This window comes from Bacillus rossius, chromosome 3 (genome assembly GCF_032445375.1).
Source record: "Bacillus rossius redtenbacheri isolate Brsri chromosome 3, Brsri_v3, whole genome shotgun sequence".
Taxonomy (NCBI): domain Eukaryota; kingdom Metazoa; phylum Arthropoda; class Insecta; order Phasmatodea; family Bacillidae; genus Bacillus; species Bacillus rossius.
Genome location: NC_086332.1, coordinates 95009553 through 95033444, shown reverse-complemented (window position 1 = coordinate 95033444; position 23892 = coordinate 95009553). Strand labels below are relative to the sequence as shown.

General features: G+C 37.9%; 2 protein-coding genes across 5 annotated transcripts in view; one reads left to right on the top strand and one right to left on the bottom strand.

Annotated features, from left to right (window-relative positions):
- Positions 1 to 22748, bottom strand: part of LOC134531044 (DNA-directed RNA polymerases I, II, and III subunit RPABC3) — a 357271-nt gene extending 334523 nt beyond the window's left edge. Inside the window, exon 1 of the mRNA XM_063366542.1 lies at positions 22624 to 22748. Within this exon, the coding sequence (XP_063222612.1) occupies positions 22624 to 22696 (73 nt within the window). The 5' untranslated portion in view covers positions 22697 to 22748. The remainder of the gene's footprint in view (positions 1 to 22623) is intronic.
- A 146-nt stretch (positions 22749 to 22894) lies between these two features.
- The window catches only part of LOC134531042 (ecdysteroid-phosphate phosphatase), a 97592-nt gene continuing 96594 nt past the window's right edge, over positions 22895 to 23892 (top strand). For 2 of the 4 annotated variants that reach the window (XM_063366535.1, XM_063366534.1), the window contains exons 1-2: positions 22895 to 23013; positions 23406 to 23646. In XM_063366535.1, the coding sequence (XP_063222605.1) occupies positions 22907 to 23013; positions 23406 to 23646 (348 nt within the window). In that variant the 5' untranslated portion in view covers positions 22895 to 22906. The remainder of the gene's footprint in view (positions 23014 to 23405; positions 23647 to 23892) is intronic. The other 2 variants (XM_063366536.1, XM_063366539.1) reach the window with 2 other exon arrangements.

Sequence of the window (23892 nt, the reverse complement as noted above, 5' to 3'; positions counted from 1 at the left end):
GCATTTTTCGAACTTTGTAAACGTGATCCAGTTGCAATAGCATTGTTATATGTCGATGTACCATCATATTATGCATGAAATGCAACAAACGAAGAAAACAAGGAACTCCAGTTGAAGGTACAGAAGGAATCTTTAAAACGGGCGTATTGGGACGAGAGTACACAGTGCATCCAACAAATAATGCTGAGTGCTTCTATCTTCGAATGCTACTACATGAAATTAGTGTACCAATATGTTTTAAAGATTTTTTTTAAAAATTCGATGATGTATGTGAAACATTCAAAGAAGAATGTCATTGTTTAGGATTATTAGAGAATGATAATCACTTGGAGTAGGCACTTCTAGAAGCCGCATTCACAGGAATCGCAAAACAAGTAAGATATATTTATTTTCAATAGTACTGAAAATGTGTAGTCCATCGAATACAAATTGGTTATGATAGAAACTAAAAAAAAAGTATGAGTAATGATTTATTACATCAGATGCTACATACTCACCCGGAATTAAAGAGTTCAATAAATAAATATATAATCAAGCACTTATTCGTTTGGAGGACAAGTGCTGAACAATAAGCAATTCACTTTAGTAGAACTTGGAATGCAAGCGCCACAAAGAGATGGAATCGATGCATTAAATTGTGAAGTATTAAAACAGGAATATTATAATGTTGATGAATTATTGCAGTACATCGTCCAAAACGAATAATTGGTAATATAAAGTCAAAAGCAAGCTTATGAACTTATCGTATCTCATGTCACACAGGTATTGGTGTAATTATCTATTTGTATGCACCAAGAGGTACCGGAAATACATTTTTGATAGTGGCTAAATTATGCACCAAAAAGAGATCGTGCTTGCATTAGTATCATCTGGAATTGCAGCAACATTAATGCAAAGAGGACGCATTGCTCATTCTGCTTTGAATTTACCATTAAATGTTGTAGAGCAAGAATTTCCAGTTTTTAATATATCAAGAGCATCTGTAAGAGGCCAAGTTTTAAAAGAGTGCAATGCAATTATTTGGGACGAATATACTATGGCGCATAAAAGATCATTTGAAGCATTACATAGAATACTAAAAGATCTCCGAGGTAATTCAGAATTAATGGGAGGCGCAATTGTTGTACTTTCTGGAGATTTTCGGCACACAATTCCAGTAATTTCAAAATCAACTCCAGCAGATGAAATTAATGCATGTTTGAAACAATCATATATCTGGCCTCAAATGAAGAAAGTACATTTAAAAACAAATATGAGATTTCAACTTTATAATGATGAAGAAGTGAAATATTTTCAGAAAAACCTCTTACAAATTGGTGAATGCACTTACCCAACTGATTGTGAAATGGCAAAATTGAACTTACAAATTATTTATGTATTTTAGTTAACAGCCCAGATGAATTACCAGGTCAAGAGTATCCATACATTGTAGAAAATTACACAAATTCAAATTAGTTATTTGAAAGAACTAATTTAGCAGTAAAAAATGAAATCGTTGATGATATTAATTAAAAAAATCCTAAACAAGATTCCTAGCGAGGAAATAATATACAAATCAATTGATTCAATGGTTGACACAAATTAAAGTGTTAATTTTCCCACCGAATTTTTAAATGCAATGCAAGTGCCCGGAATGCCTTTACATTGTTTAAAATTTCAAATAGGATCACCACGATACACCAATATTTTGTAACGGAACAGAACGACCACGGAAAAGTTATGTTATTACTGTCAAAATCATGCCAGGAAAAAACAAAGGACAAACAGTATTTACTCCAACGATTCCACTCATATCTACCGAACAGTCGTCTCAATTTAAAAGACTCCAATTTCCAGTAAGATTAACATTTAGTATAACTATAAATAAAGCACAAGGACAAACGTTAAGTTACTGTGGTGTTAATTTACAAGAATCAATCTTTTCTCAATGACAGTTATATGTAGCTTGCTCTAGAGTTAGAAATCCATACAACTTTTACATATATTCACCAAACAATAAAATGACAAATATAGTTTATAAGCAAGTATTGTCATAGTTTAAACGCAAACATTGTGATAGTTTATAAGTAAATGTTGTAATAGATTTTAAGCAAATATTGTAAACATTAATTAAATATAAAATTTATTTTAAAAAATATTAAAAGATTTTTTTTTATTTCGAAAAATCTTGGTTAGATAAAGTGCGCGATGTATTTTTACCCAGGCAACGCAGAGTATTCCAGATAGTAATATTATAAATGCGAAAGTGTGTTCGTCTGTTTTTTACTCCGCAACGGAGCAACGGATCAACATGATTTTTATACAGATATTTTATGGGCCGGAGACTACATACAATTATGAAATTCCATTCCTAAGGGATTGAAAATGAAGTAAATTGGTTTTTATAATAGAAAACCATTGGAGGTAGGTCACAGATACACAAACAGTGAGTATGTGTCATTTCTCTAGGTTTTTTTTTTTGCATTGAACCCCTTAACAAAATACTCTATTAAGTATCGCCCAGAGACCCTTTAATTTTTTTCTATGGAGTACCTGATCCAATGGACCTTTACCTGCTGCCTAGGGGATTGCTATTTACTTACTCTGGAATGGCTAAGTGCTTATTGGTGCTTAAATATAATTTGACTGGTCTGCCAACCTACCATCTCTATTGAGATGACAGTCGACAGTCATAAGTTACATACCTACTTTATTACAACACACACACACACACACACACACACACACACACACACACACACACATATATATATATATAAATTGGTCTGGCAACTTTCTATCCTACTCCTTGGCGAAACACATCCGCTTATTCAAGCTCGCGGCTGCTAGCGAACTAAAGGCGCTAATAACAGTATAACTCCGTCAATATATGGCATTGCCTTGAGTTTGTAACGCGCTATCGTTTGGTGCGTCAGCCACGTCTTGCCTATTGGTTACCTGCCTTCCCACAAAATGAAGCTGAAGATTGGCGTCCTGGTTTTGCTGATGCGTAGCCTTGATGCACCGAGATTGTGCAATCAGTGGGACTTTAAATCAAAATTTTCCTTATTTCAAGTGCATGTCCTACCGACTTGAAACCGGTAGTGATGTTCCTTATATTATGATGTGTTTATCCCAGGCTACACCGAGTACTTCCGCTAGTAAACTATAAAACAAATTGTTGGTTGTAATTACGTGTTTGGGTTTGGTTAACAGGGTTTAGTTAGTATTTTCTGCAAGAAACACCTCTCGAAGCGCCAGACTGCTCGTGATGACCCCGCGGTGCAGGGTGCAGTTCGCGACGAGAGAGGGCGGGACCCAGAGAGAAAGGGAATGCGTATTTTTTGCCCCCCTTAGGACTCGAACGGTGCGCGGTCGATACAGCAGCCATCGCCCTGCGGGGTAAAGTGCAAGACGGGTTGTGGGGGGAAAATGGGGGGGGGGGGGGGGGGGCGACCACCCGGTGGTTCCCTGCACAACCAAGGTTGTATGCACAATTGAAAAAAAAAAAAAAAAAAAAAAACAGTAAAAATAACAGTAGGTCGTGCGCACAAGCTTTCGCCATGTTTTCGAACCTACTGATACACAATAGCTATACACAGGATGGTCGTGCGCATAGGAGAAAAATGAATATATTTTATTAATGTTACGGACGTTTGGTTCAATGAGAGAGGAGAAGGATGCCATTTTGGCGGGACTAGAGAACTGTTTATATTTATCAACCATACTGTGGCAAGAAATTGTCCAAATATGAAATGCTCGGATGTTGATTCCTGCTTTAAAAATGAATTATGCTATTACTTATAAAAATCCCCTGGCTTTCAATGTAAATAAAAATTAAAATCGTTTCGTGAGTAGAATGGTAAACTAAACATTTTACGTAACCCAAATTAATTAATATGTGGAAAATTGTGTTCACAAACTGCTTGTCAGATGTCGTGAGATAATCATTTGGTAGTTAATACACTACCAACGGATGTCGGTTACATCACGAAATTCCATTGGCTGAAAATAACATTAAGATTTCAATTGTAAACAGATTACGCACAGTGGTGTGCTTGGCCTGATATGTACTCGCTTATGGTTTTTAACTGTGCACCCAGCTTAAGGCCGGGCACATACAGTGAGCATCGACACGATACGGCGCGACACTTTGTCTGATGGTAGTTCACTTCTACGTATTAACATAAAAGCAACGCACACAGAATCAGACGCGGTACGTCACAAAACTGTCGCGATCAGACCCGAGGCGACAACATCAAATGACTGCTCCAACTTACTCGCCATCAGAATGACTGATGGCTGCAGTGTTCTGCGCATGCGCCACTAAAAAAAAAAAAATGCCAAAAAAGGCATTCCGTTAGTATGCACACCCTTATTTACTCTATAGTAGTGTGTTTATGACTTACTTGTTGAATTGTTTTTTTATCGTCGCAGAAAAGACATATTTTAAATAATTCATCTTCGTAGAAATATCACGACAAATATTTTGTTTCAATTATATGGGAAGAAATAATGAAACGGAAATACGACATTAAGCTGTCGCGCGGCATCGTGTGGTGTCGCGTCTTGTCCACGGGGGAGAAACTTTAATTGCCAAAACCGAGAACTAGTTTTTTGAAGAAGTTTAGGCCCCACCCGCTAGATAGTAGCTTTCATAATATATTGTTACGATTTACCGCGGGTTCGTAAAGGATAGCCCAATTAAAGATTTTATTACACTACACAGTTTTATTTATTACCACTACTTGTCACTTACAAATAATCTTCTAAATTCGCAAATAATTAATTACACTTAAAGAAATGTCAATTCCCCAGTCACTCGTTCCACAAAACTCGTTGAGCCGCACCTCTGGCGCAACTCTCGCCGCAGCACCCCTCGTGGGTCTCCGCCGCGGGACTCCGTTGCCGCACTCCGCCGCCGCTGTCACATCTTTCGCCGAGATCCCACTCGACGCCTCACTCGGAACTTCACTCGCTCCGCCGCGCCCGCGACTCTATCGCCCGGAAACTCCGCCGCGGGAAAACTCCCGACTGAACACTCCGAACTGATTCTCTCACTCCCTGCCGTGAAACCTTCGTCCAAGGACTTCGCCACTCTGCCGCACCCGCGGCACTATCGCCCGGAAACTCTGCCGCGGGAGAACTCCCGACTTCGCTCTGAACTCCACTCAAGACTGACTGACTCGAAGGTCGGCCCAACCTCCTTATATAGCCCTAGGGTTCCCGTCCAGAACAATCGGGAATGTCTCCGAGATATCGCGCGACCTTCGCCGTCGAAAATCCCAGAAACGCGTCGTGAGTCCTGTCGAAGGACGCGGCGGCTGCTCAAAGAACGCCGATAAACGCAACAAGCATCGGGTTCCCACAAAACGCGCCGATAAACATGTCTGAGTCCTTTTATTCCGCAGTGCGGCCTCTTTTAAGTAACTCGATCTGAGGCAGGTGCGCGCTGCGACGGTCAGGATGTCGCGAGATAGTATGACACGAGATACCAGGGAGAGGATGCAGGTGGAAAGGGGCGCAGACAGGCCGAACGAGCGCGGCGACGCCAAGCACTGCAGCCAAGCGCGATCGTAACAATATTTTTAACATAAAATACATTGCTTGTGAGAAGTAAAGCAAAAGTTATTTTCAGGAAAAGAAACCAGTGAAAATTAATTCACTTTTTTCGGTAGCCACATATTTTGTGGTGTGGCATACCAGAAATTTGCATCTCCTACTCATATATAGGTGTAGATTATGCCTTTTTATTACAAAACAGTATTCGGTGTTTTTCGCACAGTTTAAATTTTTTTTAGTATGCAATTAGTCGAGTAGTTAAATTCACATTATAAAGCTAACACTTTGGATTTGAACTTCCCGCCCGTTTTGTTTTTGCTAATGGCTGTGGGCCCACCCGACAGGTAGCGTCAAATGTCGCGCAAAACATGGTTTCAGTTTCCACTGCAAGAGTCGTACTTCTATGTCTCCCTCCTTGCTCTTTGTGTGCGTGCCCACCTCCGCCGCTGCGACTGGCTGCGGTCCCGCTAGCTGCGGAGGACCAGGCCTCGGGCTTCGACGGCTTCAAGACGGCTGCATTCCACGAGCGTGTGTACTTGCTGACTGGTAGCCACCTGCGTTTTCAGTCTGACGGCATCTTTTTTTTTTAACTTTCTGACAAAAATACTGGCAAATGTTTGGCCTAGTTCTCAGGAAAAGAAAGTACTTTATTTTCTTAAAGTAATAATTCGTATGGAATGACAGCTCAAGAAATCGCACGAACATGTCAAATAAAGGTTACTCGTGCATCACACCTATAGAGAGTTTAATAAATACTAACCTGCAGGATAAATGTCAACAACTCGCTGAGAACCGATAAGCTGGATGTGTGGTCACGCCGACCCTTCACTCGCAGATTGCTTTGATGCAGCGAGCTAAGGTGAAGACTGGTCTGCTTTCCCCGCTCCTCGCTTGTCGTGGTTGTGTTTTATTTGTCGCTGAAGTCTCGACGACTGATTAAGCACGATGCCGTTACAGGGGAAACATACAATTATTGTTTCATTTGATCAAAAGTACGTATATATAATAATTTTACAATATATTTCGAGAATAAAAATATAATCTTCCGCGAAAATTCCTCGCAAGCTAGTTATAGAATGCTTTTGGCAGGTCGGCCTTCATGAGCCGTAGCTTAGTTTACCACATTTTGGCCGCTGGCGAGTCCCAGTGTCAAATGTAGTTTATTTGTTGTATCAAAAGACATAATTAAGCCAATAGAGAAGTTTATCTTCAATGTCTACATCTTGGGTGTTGAGTAAGCCATTTTCCTGCACATCATCAGTGAATTAAGTATTAACTTCGCACAGTAAGCAAATACTCAATTTATAGCTGAAAACAAACCTAAATAACCGAACTTACCGTTTAGACTTGAAAATAACTCATTAGGATTATATAAAAGAATGATCATCAATGCTACAGTAAAGAAATAATCAATAATCAATACGTTAAAAATGTTACATACATGTATTATATATATACATATGCATAAGAAATAATTTTAATTTGCAAAATATAAAAATATAACTTTTAATACATATTTTTTCTTGTATATTAAATAAAAGCGTTGTATTAATAATTTTAAACGGGCGCCTTAAAACTAACTAGTAATGACAACAATGGTATTGCTACTAGATAGCCAACAATAAATTATCGAGCCAACCAGTCTCAAACTTAATCTACTATTTCTGTCTAACGGGCAAATCTGTGTAGGTTTATGGTTTTATTCGGTTACTTCTGCGGTTTGTTCATCCAACACACGGATCATCGCGCTACTCCCAGTGGAACGACGGTTGAAGAAGAGAGAAGAATATTCCACCTAGTACAGTATCTTCATAGTTGCGAAGGTCAAAGACTTAGGTAATGGGGTAGGTCATGCCGCCTGCACAGGAGGATCAAACTGAACTGAGTACTGAGAGAAGTACTGAAGCTCGCTACTACAACAATATAGCCTCCTCTGTGCAGTATTAATACCCCTAATTGACCATTATTATAAAAAATGTATAAGACAGACATCGACGTGGCAGTAATGACTAATGACACCAAATTTTTTGAAATATTAAAAAAATTTGAGGATATAGACTATCATTAAAAAAAAATTGCGTAAAAATTATAGATTATAAACCGCTAAGGATTAATTTAAATGTTTATCACGCAGTTCACAGAGAATTTGAATTCCTGAAAAATAATTTGAATTTGAATTTATGCCGGACCCGACATTTCCTGTAATGATTCAAACAAAACCAAGGTCAAAATAATGACACTTTGCAGCGATATTATTTATATTATTACAAAGGGTAGATGTAAACCAGCGAAAAATTTTACCCTTGGACTGACATTGAAGTCTCTAACGAACTGTCGGCTAGTAATCACGATACTCAACAGATGGCCATACTACTGGATACAATTTGGCTGAAGAACTTGGGACAGAAATGACTTGTACAACAGTCCAAGACAACAAGGTATTAACAATCGGTATAGCTAGAGCATATGGACGCAGCACTCACGTATAGCTTTCGATAATTTTGAGCATTTCATTGACATGACTTCAGGAAAATATACTATGCACGACACAGTTTAAATTATTTATCTATTGCCTCGTGCGGAAAATAAGATCCTTATGATCTTGAAGCTACAACTTCTGTCTCATAACAGAGAAGAATGGGGACCTTCTGTAAGTAAAATAAGACGTTTCAATGAAATTTCAAGAGAGTTTCAACCATGTTACTCAAAACCGACAGCAAATAGGCAGTTTATTACCGTTGATTTGTTTAATAATAAAATTGATAATACAATCGACGAATTGAAAGGCGGCATAGAGATCGCCATGACATATTATGGATAATGTCTTTCACGAAAAAATTCTGTTCTCGTGTGACTGGGCTACAATTGCATGCTGTCAACTGATCACAGTGAAATTCAAGAATCGAGTATTTGCGTCCGACAAATTAATCTTAAACGTCTTATGCAATAGTTAACGAAACACTCGTTATGGATAATGAAATTGCTGGAAAATGTCGGCAAGGGCAGATCATCGTGACATGATTTGGCTACAGCCAAGGTGGTAACGCAGATTCAAAAAAGTGAAGAGCCGAATTATGATAACATTTTACGTAAATTTGAGAGTGTTTAAAATGCAAATGGCATTCTTCAAAGCGATCGGGAAACATTAATCGTTGCAAGCGATTACACCCGCAGACCGCTGCTGCCGTACAAATACTACATTTTGAACAGTACTTATCATCAACTAATGTATCTCCCGAGTAGCCGAGTCAATTATTACAAATGCATACAATCAGACTGCTTCTGACATCAACGAGAGGCTTGAATTACCTGATTTATTGAACCATATTGTTAATGGCTACAAAGGATTATGCAGACAGACTTTTATGGGTGAAGAGGGGAATAATACCATACCTGCCAACTTTTTAGTTTGGTCATCAAGAAAACTTTTAAATTGGGAAAATGTATCGTAAATCAAATGCGGCATTTTTTTACATGCTTTATGTGCAATTATTTTCTATTTTTCTATTCCATTTGGTTTCTGCTAATTTACTAATAACATGAAGGGCATATCGATAGCCTAGAATGAAAACCTCATACAGTCAATATTGTAAATGTACTGGGAAACTAAACCTATCCAGAATGTGCCAATTTACACAGCATGCATATGAAAAGCAAAATGATCAAGTACAAAACAAAAGCAATAGTATTCACTAAACAAGATTACTTAAAGACATGCCTTGCTATATCACATGTTTGTTACATATTTCAGTCATCTCCTGATTATCATCCTTGATGCAATTTAAAGACTTTGAATGTGCAGCAGTTGCCTTCTTTGCTTTACCTAATAAATCTGAGGTAAACCTTTGTTCATAACAAACAATTCCTTGATTTCAACACAGAAATAGACTGCAAAGTTTCAGATGACATGGAGGACCTAAATTGGGTTCTGTTTTTTTTCCCACCATACTGAAAATGTGCTCACATTCTGAATTACTGTGGAAAGCACGTTTTTCCTATGCTTAGTACACTTAACGTGTGTAGTTATGTCAGACCTACCTCCATGAGCAATACTAAAATCACACCGGCACACTGTGCAAAACACAAAAGTTTCTCCTTTTTGCAATTTCAGAATACACGGGAATTCGTTGTTATACGCAGCACGGTAAGTCTGAATATATTTCTTGTTGGCTAGCTTACTCATGGTTCCCACCACGTAAATACACATGAAAAAAAAAAAAAGGCTGCGCAGCACTACATTGGAACTACGAACAATAGTCAGCCATTTTGGACGTAATATAAGGAACAAGGAACAGACCAAGGAGGTAGGGCTGACGTCACAATTGTGGTCCGTTCCTCCGTTTAAGGGAGCACTTTTTCGTTGCGTTAAGTGGAAAACAAACGTATACCAGTCCAAACCATATAAAAATAAATAACTATTTCTTGTTTTGTTTTTATTCCGCCTTCCGTCGGTGCGTCGGTAACATGGCTGGTACAGTAAAATTTGGCAGGTATACATGGCCCGTACAGTGAACGGTAATAAACCACCACGCAAAAATAAATCCGTAAGATATTAAAGACGTCCGTAAAACCGTAAAATAGTATTAAAATCCGTAAAACTTACGGACAATCCGTAAAAGTTGGCAGGTATGTAATACTATCAGTATTGTGAGTTTATTAACTTATACCTTCGTTTTTCGAGAAGCATCCGTACTGTTCTTGGACTCGATTTTAAACATATCTAATTACTTTTTTTGCATAAACCAGCCTAAATATGCCACAAGTTCCCCATTGTACTTGAGTAATTTTATCAGATTCCATACAGATGATTCTCCTTTGGCGAGGCGCATTTGGAGTTAGACGTACTGAAGCCAATTGTGCGAGGTCACATGTTTACCCTACAGCAGATCATCAACGTTGATGCCAGTAATAAATTAGCTAATAACCTTGCCGCATGACAAAGATGGGCGCTCAGTCACTGTATGAGGACTAAAATATTAACAGCTGTCAAATATAATCTTGGCTTGTCGCAGAAAGATGATACTTCGCATTCTTTGCAAAAAAAAAAATCAACGAGACGAAGAGTCCACGTTATCATTGATATCACTGAAGCGATTAAAAATACGATGTTTCCATTTGATGATAAAATCAACATAAACGTTTCTGTCAACATTTTTACTGGTAAAGCAAAATCTTCAAATGTCGCTGAGTTCCTGCTTTCTGTTAAGACAGTAGGCAATCAGCATAAGTTAAGTTTCATTTCTGAATACTGCTCAGTTCCCCGAGATTTGAAAATACCATGTCTCTTAAAGTTTGCATAACAGTGCACCAACAAAGTTCTGATGAATAAAGCTAAGAACAAAATGCTTTTACTACACATGGAACGATACATCTTTGGGCGACTACTCACAATAGTGTTAAAAATAATAAATACAGAACATTGCGTGACCTTTCTGCTAGCACCATTGCCGCCTACTTTTTTCTCGTGTACTGGTGAAATGTTAAAAACAGCCAAATCAATATTAGCCCAGATATTAAAATCCCAAGTCCAAATCGTTGGGCCAGCACAAATAGACGTTGAAATAGTAGATGGTTTTTACTAAGTGTATCTTATCGAATCCTACATATTGTAGTAACTACATATTTTTATACTTTTATTTTTGCAAGTGTAGTCAAGTAACCCCGTGCTTCAATGCTGTGTCTTTTTCTATCAATAGTACGTGTAATTCTTCTCTGTCGTGCAACGTTCGCTTGTTCGAATTTTCAAATTTTAAAGCCAAGCATCCGTGACTCTTGACCAATTTTTACTTGGGCAGCCTAATATCACCGTGTTCGCAATACAATTTTCTGTATATTTTGATATATATTTTAATCAAAAACAAGTTGAGTGTAAATATATAGTAACAACTCACCTGATTATACTTGACAATCCTGTTATAGGGACCAGAAAAAAAGATAGGCAACATAATTTCTTCTTGTTCTTTATGCGTCGTACTCTCGAAATATTATTGAAATCGTTTGGTAAACAAATAAACGAAGAAATAAGAAAAATTCATTAAATAATGTAAAGTAAGGGTAGCCTTGACCTGATTTAATTAGGCAACCCATTCGCGATATGTTCGTTTATGTATTATGATTGATAAAAAATACTTTTCATTTGGCAAACAGGTGAAGGTCGATGTAAGTCTTAGACTGTAAAATTAACACACATGAATTCACTGCGAAATTATTTCGCACGAGTGGTGCGCACAGGCCGTGGTCGTGAACAGTACCGTCCCGTCACCCCGTCGGGCGCAGTGCGGTAGGCGACCTCCACGCGACCTTGACCAGCAACCCCTGCATCGATCTTACCCTCGCGGTGGGCGTGGCCACCGACCCGCCAGATGCTTCCTCCGCCAATCGGCGCCAGGCCCTCCCACGTGACGTCACTGAACCTAGGGGCAGCTTCCGACAGTCGCCAACTTACCTTTCAGACTCCGGGAGCCGCGTGCCGGATGGCGAGATGAAATGATTAATTACCACAAGAGTCTCTCGTGCCGTAGTTGGGATGCATGACGTAACATGACGTAATGACTCAGAAAGTTTATAAAATTATTTCTTACTGTGCAATGCCGCATGGAAACAAACCAAAATTATATATATATATATAAATATATATATATATTTATATATATATATATATATATACATACACACACACACATAGTTTCTTGGCACATGTGTATATATGCTACAATAAATTTTTTATGTAAATGCTCCTAGAAATCTGAAAAGATTCAAATCCTGAATGGTTACCATTCAGGATTGGATACTTCCGAGCTGTTGCTCGTGAAGATTTTGAAAGTACCTAATCTACTTTAAAATTGGTAAAAATTCCAACTTTAGTCCCTATGTCAGTGGTTCTCAAATTGTATATATAAAAAAATCCACAATATGATTAGATACCATTCAGAATCTGTTACCAATGCTACTCTGCTAAAAATAGTGAAACGAATCCCAAATGGCGGCCAGATTGCAGACGGTACGCAACTATTTCACAGGCCCCAACGTGGAAACCGCTGCGAGGTTTTTGTAACCGCACACAGCCAAAACAAGACCAAGCACTCGGCAGTGTCTATACTCGATAAAAAGGCAGTGTTTGAGTGGCTATTGCAAGCTAGATTTGTTCCTTTCTTTCTCACAATTAAGTTAAGTTAAATATTAACGTTACTTGGTGTTAAATTGACTAAACCACTAGTGTAAATTATTTATCAAGTTGATACATTACTGTTTAAAATAATGTTATAACATTGAAAATAAGTATTTTAATTAAACATAAAACTAAACAATAAGTATATAAAATGCCTAAACATTCAATATGTCAATGTATTTCAATTTAATACTATAAAAATTTATAGTAGGCCCACATATGGATTTGATTTTGTAAAGAGGAATGCCAAGTACTGCAATAACAATTCTCGAAATGTTTTGGAACATTTAGGAAACTTAATACATAAAACATCCTATACTTTCTAAAATATTTCAAAGCAAAGATCAAATATATTCAAATATACCATGCAGCTAAAATGTTTAGCTTGTTTTCAATTCAATCCATCTAGCATTTTTCGTATGACTTATATGTATTCTCGATAAGAAAGACATAGCCACGAACTTTGAAACTGGCCTGGCGCAGGTACACTGTTAACAATTTTCACCAATTTACGAAGAAGAGTGGTTACAAATCATCCAGGGATCTTCGTAAATTTACGGACACTGAGTTCTCTCTCTTTAAACATTAATACAAAAGAACATTCTTTGGTATATTAAAACACCTTCCACAAACTTGTTTGAACACTCTTCTTTTGTCCACTTGTGTGTTTACCTTTATTTATAACGAAACATACAACTCGGAAAACTAAATACGGCATAGTTTTTACGAAGATTTAGTTATCTTAAATTACGAAGAACTCATTATTTTAAGTTGATTATTCGTTGAAATATCCGCAGATTTACTGTAATTCCTAACAGTGGAGATATGTTATGTATTGTGCTGCTTGTGAAAACAATCATACAGATAACATACCCATATTGTACCAAACGCTAAGAATAATATCAAACAAATATATTCAACCGTTGCACTAAGGGTTACAGTTATAAAAAAGTTTCCGATATGTTGATAAAATGTACCAACAGAGTTACGAACTTTTTTGTCCTTCAACCCATATTTTTTTTCCCACCACTTGCAATAATGGTTCATTGCATCAAAAGTTTTTCAAATAAAAGTTTTGTAGAATAATATGTGCATTTACAATAACTTACAACGAATTTCATACTATGCCTACTAAGGTGGTTATGCTTTTTTTGTCCTTCAACCACTTAGCCTTAGAGTATGAATGCTCGTATAAAACTTTGTTCCGGACAAAAGTTTTATAGATGATAATTTAGAAATTTACAATTAATCTGAACGGATTGGATAGTATGCCAACTAAGGAATTTTAGTTTTTTTTTGTCCTTCAAACCACCCTTCCACCCCTTGCAGTAATGGTTAATAGTATCAAAAATTGTTTAAGACAAAGGATTTAGATAATACTAAGAAGGTTTACAATAAATTCGAACGGATTTGATAATTTAACTACCAAGAAAGTAATGAATTATTTTGTTATTCAACCCCTGTTTTCCCCCTTTGCAATAATGGTTCGTCGTATAATAATTCTATTTAGACAAACGTTTTTGATATTACCCAAACGATGAAAAATTATCTTCAAACGGATGCTATATCTGTCATATGAAGAAGTCATAAATCCCCACCTTTTTTTAAAACCTTTTTCCATTCATACCCCTTAATCTGATTTTGCCCATTAACGAATTCGTTCAGATTTTATCTCTATACTTTATGTATCACTCTGGAAGATTTTGTGCCAAATTACCAAATTTGGCCATCGGATATCGCCATATTTAGGCTACTTAATTTGTTGTTGTGTATTTAGGCATCTCTGTGAGGAGTACCGTAAAATGGGGCTACTTTGACATATTGTGGAAGTTTTTTGGTGGTTACTTTTTTTTAACATCCTAAATTAATTATATATTTGCTCCATCATAACAATGTGTCCATTGGCTATCAAATTCATATCAATAACACGCCCCACTAGCTGCCCAAAATTTTATATTTTTTTTTTAAAAAGTGTCAAAGTTACTCCGAGTGTGGGGTTACTTTGACAAGGCATTTAAATGCAACTGATGTCAAATATCTAAAGCGTAATGGTTACTTTGACATTATTTTGATAAACAAATATTAATATTTTATTCATTATACACAAAATTAAATTAAAAACGAGTTTTGCTAAGCAATATATCATTTTTATTAAAGGCATATTTAACACAATAATATCAAACACTAAGGGTACAATTATAGGCACATAACCAGTCTTGAAATCAATATTATGATGATTTCGAATGTTCCTGGACTCTTTTGACGCGTTTGTGCCCTCGGCGTACTAGGACATTTATCGCCCCCGGGTCATCTGTAATATTTGTCTCATCAAAATAATAAATTAGAGCAGGACGTGTATCCTGTATCCTGGTCTCAGATTCTCAAAAAAACTATTTTATCTCGTTAGGACCCACTGATGCCCTTAAAGTTTTGATGTTTGTGGCCAGTCTTTGCGTGAGGTAGTTTCGAGCTGCAAATTCGTTCACAAAGTCGGCGAGTCAGGTGATCGCAAAGCAAACCCACGCGCCCCCCTCACCCCACTCCCCCCATACTATGCACTAACCCACTCCCCGCACTCACAGCAATCCCCTTCTGCCTCACAAGGTCACGCGAGTTCGCTCCGCACACGTTTACACCATATTTTGGCACTCTGTTAAAGTAGCCCCAAAAACTGTCAAAGTTACCCTTAAAGTCAAAGTAACCCCGTTTTACGGTACATACTGGTTTCTCTGGCGACAGGGAACAGGGCGAGGAGCCGACCGCCATCTTGGATTGTGACGTCAACGCGGCATTTATTGTGTTAATTTTCCTCAAAATACCATAAAAATTTCCTTATTTTGAGGAAAAATTTCTCGTTTTGGAAGGAAAATTTCCCTTGTCATTCCCCCCAAAGGCAAGAATCTTGAAATTTCCCTTATTAAGGGTTAAATTCCCGATTTACAAGCCTCCAATAAGCTTCTGGAGGGGAGCTTTGACCTTGACCTCAACCACCATCGTTGCAATTTTCGTTACGGACGCCATATTGAAAATCCGTAAATATTAAGCTACAAATTTGGCGCTCTCTACATAGGTGCCAACACTGCCTCGCACTACTCACTCGTCCGCGCCGCGACACTGTCCCCAATGCACCAATCTTCGCACACGAAGTCCAATCCTCGTCGCCCGCTATCACTTGCCAAGGGGTCACTCACCCTCTTCACTGCACTGCCCTCATCGCTCCGAGGATTCGCCGGTATCGTCACCAGTCTCGCACCCTTCGCTTCATTCCACTTCTCTACTCGCCGGCTGGTCTCTCTCTAATACCTGCCGGTTAGTCCTGTGGATGAGTCTCGTAGCCCTCCGAAGTGTCGCGTTCATCAAAACGTCCCCCGACTCAACACTCTAAGCTGCGAGCACAATGGCGTCCTTGTTACCTCACTTCTTGCGACGGGGCTCTGGGGACTTGCCGAACCCTCGAGAGGGATGGAAAGGCGCAGCTGCTAATAGGATTTCCGTGTAGCGGGACGTGCGCTACCTGTTTCCGGGAGAAGGTGGGTCCTCTCTATGACCTCCGGCTGACTGGCCTGCCTCGTCTCTAGCAGCTTCGCAACACTGGACTGCCTAGTCTACATCCTTGCAACAATATTAAAAGTATTTATTCATAAGATGTGTGTGTGTAAATAAACCTGTACAGCCCACACTAAGTAAAATAAATTAAACAATTAGATAATTGAAAAATAAACACTATCTCTTATCTATACACCTGCTATATATATAAATTTATTTTTTATATATTTTATCTATCTTTTCACCGATCACAAGTATATAAAAAACACGCACATTTCAGAATGCAACGTTGGGGCAAAATTTCTAAGCAATCGGTGAAGAACTTTTGGAGATTTACGATTTTGAACTAACAAATTTTTACATTTTTATTTAAATTGATTAAGTACCTAAAGAAGGTATGGCTCTTACTAGCAAAAGTATATATGTCTAATATTGTTTTTAACTTCTTATTATTCAGTATGTTCTTCTTTTACAAATTGGTTGGCTTCTCTTTAATCCAACATATTTAGGAGTCTACAAAATTAGTAATTCATAAAAGTCAGTGGCGTAGCCAGGATTAGCGTATGGGGGGTGTTAAGAAGCATGCCCCCCCCCTTCCCCCGTATTAAAGCGGGGGGTCCGGGGGTCCTCCCCCGGGAAAATTTGGATTTTAAGGTGTAAAATAGTGCTATTTTAGCAGTTTTCGGTACTTAAATTTAAATATTGTAATGGTAAAAATTTTATTAATTTTAATATGAAATTTTGTTTGAGTGATGAATAAGAAATTAATTAAAGATTTAGTGCTAAGGGGGGGGTTCGAACCCCTAAAACCCCCCCCCTGGCTACGCCCCTGATAAAAGTTACCTAAACATACAACAAAACATAAAAATAGACAACAAAACATGTAGAGAGGGGAATACTGAACAATAAACTCAATATTATATACAATTATATTATAATTTTATGATAAGAAAAAAAGGGCAAAGGTTTTGAAGTTTTTTTAGATACCTATTATGATAACCAGATTTACTTATTAAAAAAATACAACTTTTATGCTGATATTTTAATGGTATTGAAATAATTCAAACTTTATATATAAGAATGATAAATCAACATGCGTAACAATTTTTGTCCTCTCTAACCAAATGCACTTTTATCGCGTCTCATTTCACCTATCAGCAGCTACTGGCTATACACACACCAACGATCATATTGTGAGCATAGTCGTACTTTGAAACATTGCTTATTGAGCCAGCCTAAATAGTATTTAAATTTCATTTGAGCCAGTTGTGTAGAAATAGTATATAATTGATTAAGAACATAAAAAATATCTTAAGTTGGATATGACTGCATTTATTTATAATTATATTCAGGTGGAAAACTAAGATATGATTTAGCTATACAGGTTAAAATAGTACTTAAAATGCCATTCAATAATTTATTACTCAAGTCTTTACAGTCAATAAACTATAGATTTTCAAAACAGCTACCTAATGGATTTACTAAAATTAACCAAAATTTTAAGGTAGACCATAGATCCAGCCCTGATTAATGTAAAATTTACATATGAATCGTTTAAGTACTAACCAATTCAGGGCCATCGAGATACATTAAGGCAAATCATTTTGTTGGGCCTACTTAATGTACCACTTCTCAAACCCCACAATATTTTATATATATACTAGCTGCCCGACCCGGCTTCGCACGGCTATAGGTACTAATGGAAAAAAATTAAGCCACATCTCCCATTTATAGTAATGGTAAATAAAAAAAATTCAGTGAAAATTTATTACAATGCTGTATAATGTACCGGAGAGAAAATGAATAGCACCGATGGTTACCCGACTCGTGCACGCAACGTACAACTGATGTACCCGTACTTCGCTACGGCAGTCTACAGGCAGATCACTCTTGCGCCGCTCATAATACATGCCCCTCGTTGTGGGTACGCCACTGCCGCGCGATGCCCGTTGCCATGGAGACGCAGAAGGCATGAACAATGCAAAATACTGTTCTCATGCAGACAAAGTACCCACTGTTGCCTGGTTTTAACCACCCATTAGATCCAATTTTCGGAAAATGTCATCCTGCGTAACATAAGGAACATTAGGGGCAGGCATATTTCGCGAAAAAATCTGCTCGGCGTCGGCGGTCCCTCTCCCACCCTCCCCCTACCCCTGCCCACTACCGCCACACCTCCCCCTCCCACTCCCGCCACACCTCCCCTTCCCACTACCACCACACCTCCCCCTCCACCCCCCAATTCCCACAACACCTCCCCCTCCCACTCCCGCCACACCTCCCCTTCCCACTCCCACCACACCTCCCCTTCCCACTACCACCACACCTCCCCCTCCACCCCCCACTACCACCACACCTCCCCCTCCCACTACCACCACACCTCCCCCTCCCCCTACCACTTGCAAAATTTCAACGGTGATGAGGACTGCACTAACAAAGAAATAGCCGTTGCCATAGAGACGAATGAAGCATCAACAAAGCAACAGCCGTTGCCATGGTGATTTCCTACCAAAAACTGGAAATAAAAAAAAAATTAGGGGTGGACTACCCCTAACATTTAGGGGGATGAAAAATAGATGTTGGCCGATTCTCATAGATACCGGATAAGCACAAAAAATTTCATCAAAATCGGTCAAGCCGTTTCGGAGGAGTATGGCAACGAAAACTGTGACACGGCAGTCTACAGGCAGATCACTCTTGCGCCGCTCATAATACATGCCCCTCGTTGTGGGTACGCCACTGCCGCGCGATGCCCGTTGCCATGGAGACGCAGAAGGCATGAACAATGCAAAATACTGTTCTCATGCAGACAAAGTACCCACTGTTGCCTGGTTTTAACCACCCATTAGATCCAATTTTCGGAAAATGTCATCCTGCGTAACATAAGGAACATTAGGGGCAGGCATATTTCGCGAAAAAATCTGCTCGGCGTCGGCGGTCCCTCTCCCACCCTCCCCCTACCCCTGCCCACTACCGCCACACCTCCCCCTCCCACTCCCGCCACACCTCCCCTTCCCACTACCACCACACCTCCCCCTCCACCCCCCAATTCCCACAACACCTCCCCCTCCCACTCCCGCCACACCTCCCCTTCCCACTACCACCACACCTCCCCCTCCACCCCCCACTACCACCACACCTCCCCCTCCCACTACCACCACACCTCCCCCTCCCACTACCACTTGCAAAATTTCAACGGTGATGAGGACTGCACTAACAATGAAATAGCCGTTGCCATAGAGACGAATGAAGCATCAACAAAGCAACAGCCGTTGCCATGGTGATTTCCGACCAAAAACTGGAAATAAAAAAAAAAATTTAGGGGTGGACTACCCCTAACATTTAGGGGGATGAAAAATAGATGTTGGCCGATTCTCATAGATACCGGATAAGCACAAAAAATTTCATCAAAATCGGTCAAGCCGTTTCGGAGGAGTATGGCGACGAAAACTGTGACACGAGAATTTTATATATAAGATATATATATATATATATATATATATATATATATATATATATATATATATATACACACAGATCATGTTTACAGTTAAGCCACGGGGTAGACTCAAGCATTAAAAAAATTTCAAAACACAAGTAGGATATCTCTGGTGCTCTGGCCCCATTATCCCCCCCCCCCCCCCTTCTGCAACTCTCACTCTCAATGGCCCTTCATAGCCATTAAGGACTTAAATTCTCTGTACTTAGATCTACAGTCTTGGTACGATTTTGACCAAGACCCTAGTGATGCAACAGCATATTTATGCAGGTCCATTTTGATTAACAACCTACTTAAACGAGCCCCAAAATTGTTAGGGAATGAAATCTTAATTTACACACAATTTGTAAAGTAGGAAGAATATGCTACATCCCCAAAAGGAAACTGCCACATCCAGTAGGAAAGAACCATACCTGCAATTGGCTAGAGTGATCTGAAGACACCATAGATAATGAAAGTCAGGATCGTCGAAACAGAATTTGAACCAGTGTCTTCTGGAATGTAAGTTTAAGTGTCTTACCACTACACCACCTCGCTGTCAATATAGCACAGCTCCAGAGGGGTTGGAGGGGAGGGGAGCAATAGCCACTCCTCAGACAAAAATATTTTTGGGGGTGTAAGTATTTAAGTATTTACTTAAATACTTACTTAAAATAATTTGTTAAAATTTTCATTCATTAAACGTTGTATGAAACATTCAAGATTCATTATTTGAGACCATGAATTTGTAAATCTTGTACATTTCATGTCATGTTTGTATGATAGACCCTCCTGAAAAGTTTTCCTGGAGGCACCCCTGCTGTCAGTAAGGTTGTATGTTGTTTAATTTTATTTTCCTGCTTACTTTCACTTGGATGATGTGTTTCCAATTAGCTTAAATTATTACTGAAACACTTGCATATTGTAACATTGGTGAAAAACATAACGTAAATTACTTGAAATTATTATTTTTAGATCCACTGCTTCAAAAACACATATATTTAAAATAGGCAGAGTTCAGGTCAGCAAAATTATCACATGCATACTCTTATGTGATGTATAAATTTACACCCCTTAAAACTGAAGTTTCAGAAGTGTTTCATGAGAAAAGGCAACTCTACTTAAAAATACAAGAAAAACTTACAAATATTGAGTTTAAAGAAACTTAGATCCTGCAACATTACATTTAGTGATTTGGAATAAATATTTATTTTTAAGAATTAAATAAATAGTGTATAGGCATAATGCAAAATAATAAAAATAAAATATTGTAGCTACTTCCTTTTTTTTTGTGATTTTATCTCAAAACTTCCTGAACTTACAATAACCAAGTGACATAACTGCTAACCCTTTAAAAACATCTGATAATTTATTTTAGCAATGTTAATTAAGTAAACAATTAGTATTTGTTTTATATTTGAACAATGAATAAATTTTCAACACAATTCCAACATTATCAATAAAATATTACTGTGTGAAGAAGTCTTATTTTACCTAACTGATATCTGGAATAATACAATTCACTGTTTTGGGCTCTATTCTACATACACTTTTACCTACGTAATTAACAGCTTTACATTTGAAATATTTTCAGGAAAAACTCACATAGGTAATAGGCAACTACCCTTACCATATAAAAAGCAACATTAATTAAATGCTTACAGATACACAATACTGTACTATCAACAAAATTTGTAAACAAACATACTTTGTGAAAGTACGGTGCCTGACGGTTTCAACTAGGCATTTTGGGACAGTATCTGGAATATCTAAAAATGAGTTCCTTAACGGGGTGTGTCTAAGGACCTCAAATAGTCACAAATATGATGAATTATAACTGTAAAAGTATGAAATGTAGATTGAAGTTGTTTGGAGATGATTGTACAAATGTAAAAGAGTGAAACAACCCAGATGTTTCGTATCACATAACCAAGTCTATCCCTTGAAACTAAAGGCATGATCCTGAATACATTATAACTGTTGTAGGCCTACTTGATGCTTGTTGTTTTAATTTAGTACATCGAAGGATCCTGGCTACAACAAAAATTGTGATATAACAATGAATAATGATTGTATTATCAGATCAAATAAAAATCTAAAATTGAATTATTTGTTTTACTTCCCAACGTTATTTGTATTGTAATATTTTTGTTATGTCCAAGATTTTCCAACATACTAAATTAAAACAGCACGCATCATGTACCACAGGATCAATCATACAGGACAATGCCACCAGGATTAAGAGATAAACTTGGATATGCGATACGCAATGATTACCCAACTGGGATGGCTGTTGACAGAGATGTAAGGGTAGCAACAGGTGCAGAAGAAAACAGCAAGATGAGTTACATGTATGTGGAGTAGTGATAGAGGAAGGGAAAGACAAACAGGCCACAAGAGATGAACAGACAAAATAATGTGGCACACTGGTTAGAATAAAGTGGATGGAAAGGCTGGTAAAGCCATTCTAGGTAATTAGAGGGAAAAAAAGGCTAGGGTGAACTAGGAAATAGACTGCAGGACAATGTGTTAAAATAGCAAATAGTTTGGAAGGCGTTCGATGTTTGACATGGATCGGATAGAAATGAAAAATACGTTCTAGGTTAATTAGAAAGAATAGCCTACCGGGTGAATTAATTGATGCAAATGAAGCAAACGAATTGTTGGAAAACACAATGAGTTAAAACATGACATTTTAGACATCTATGATCTTCTTTAAAATACAACTGAAAGTTCTGTGAAATCTTAAATTAATAAAATCATATAAACATTCCCTCAAATTGAGGTTAGTTTAAACATTTCTAGAGTAAACATTTCTCAACAGAATCTTTGCTTGTAGTGATAAAAAAAAATATCTACGCAAACATTATATAAATCTTGCGTTTCTTACCTCTGTCGAACTTTTTTCCTTCTGGATCTATATCTTTCACGTTGAAAATATCTTCAAATAACACACCCGCCATTATTTACACCGGAACTTACTTTATTTAGAAAGACAAAATAAGTACATTCAAGATACACAGTACTACAAAACGTTACCAAAAAAAAATTTCCCATCAAAAATTATATTTTTTATTATTTTTTTTGGTAGTAATAATTGGCTATTATGGTAAATAAAATTATGATTTATTCCTTAACGTACTCATATAGTATTAAGTAGTAACTAATTCAACATGGCAACGTTACCGCCCAGGAAAAATCCCACACCAACGAAAATTTTAAAACAACATATTTCGCCTTTACAGATTTTATTGCAGATGGGTTTTCCGAAACATAGAGCGTAAGCGTTTACAAAATTTAAAGTCTTTCCAAATGATAAGTTGTAATTAATTTTAGATATACCTACATTGATGATCCCTAACCTGCAATTTTTAAAATTCATTCTTAATAGGTACTGTTCGATTTACGTCATAGCTATTATAGCCCACCTGAGAAACGAAATAGTGCACATTGTAGTTTTTAGTAAATCAATAGATGTTCCGGGTTTTACTGAATTGGCATGTCAAATCACAGTGCAATCCTATTTGTATGTATCCTAATGTACGTAGACTAATTCAGTCTACAAGTAGTATATATTATGCACGTACTTTCTTTGAAATTCAAGGAGTTAACTTGACCCTAAAATATAATTGGCTTTTTACAAATATTGGTACTAATGGTTTTGCAATTTAGGGAGAAGGCTCTGGCGGCAACAGGCAATAGAAGTGTGCAGCTTGCTTCAGACTGGCTTTTGGCGCACGTGAACGACCCCACCCTGGAAGACTGTGCTCCGAGGGAGTACATACTGTATGCCTGCCCCGTCGGTCCACTGCTGGAACAGCTGCAGGCGTTCTGGGAGCAGTCGCTGGCGCAGTGCGGCTGGAACGGTGCTCACAATTTCATGCCCCACATAACGCTTGTGTCTTTCTTTAAGGTACTGTGTCATCTATTCAGTTATTTGTCCATTCTCATATCATACCTGAAATTAAGTATATGCTCATGTAACATGGCTAAATGCAACCCTGAATCACATTCATGATTTATCAATTTGCTTGGAGAAATGAATGATTTAATTAGGGCGTAATATTTAGTCAACATTATAGTCAATGGTGATGATGAGTGATTGGCTGAAAATGGTGTATTGACTAAATAAATGGTTGGGGGAAACGGGAGTACAGTG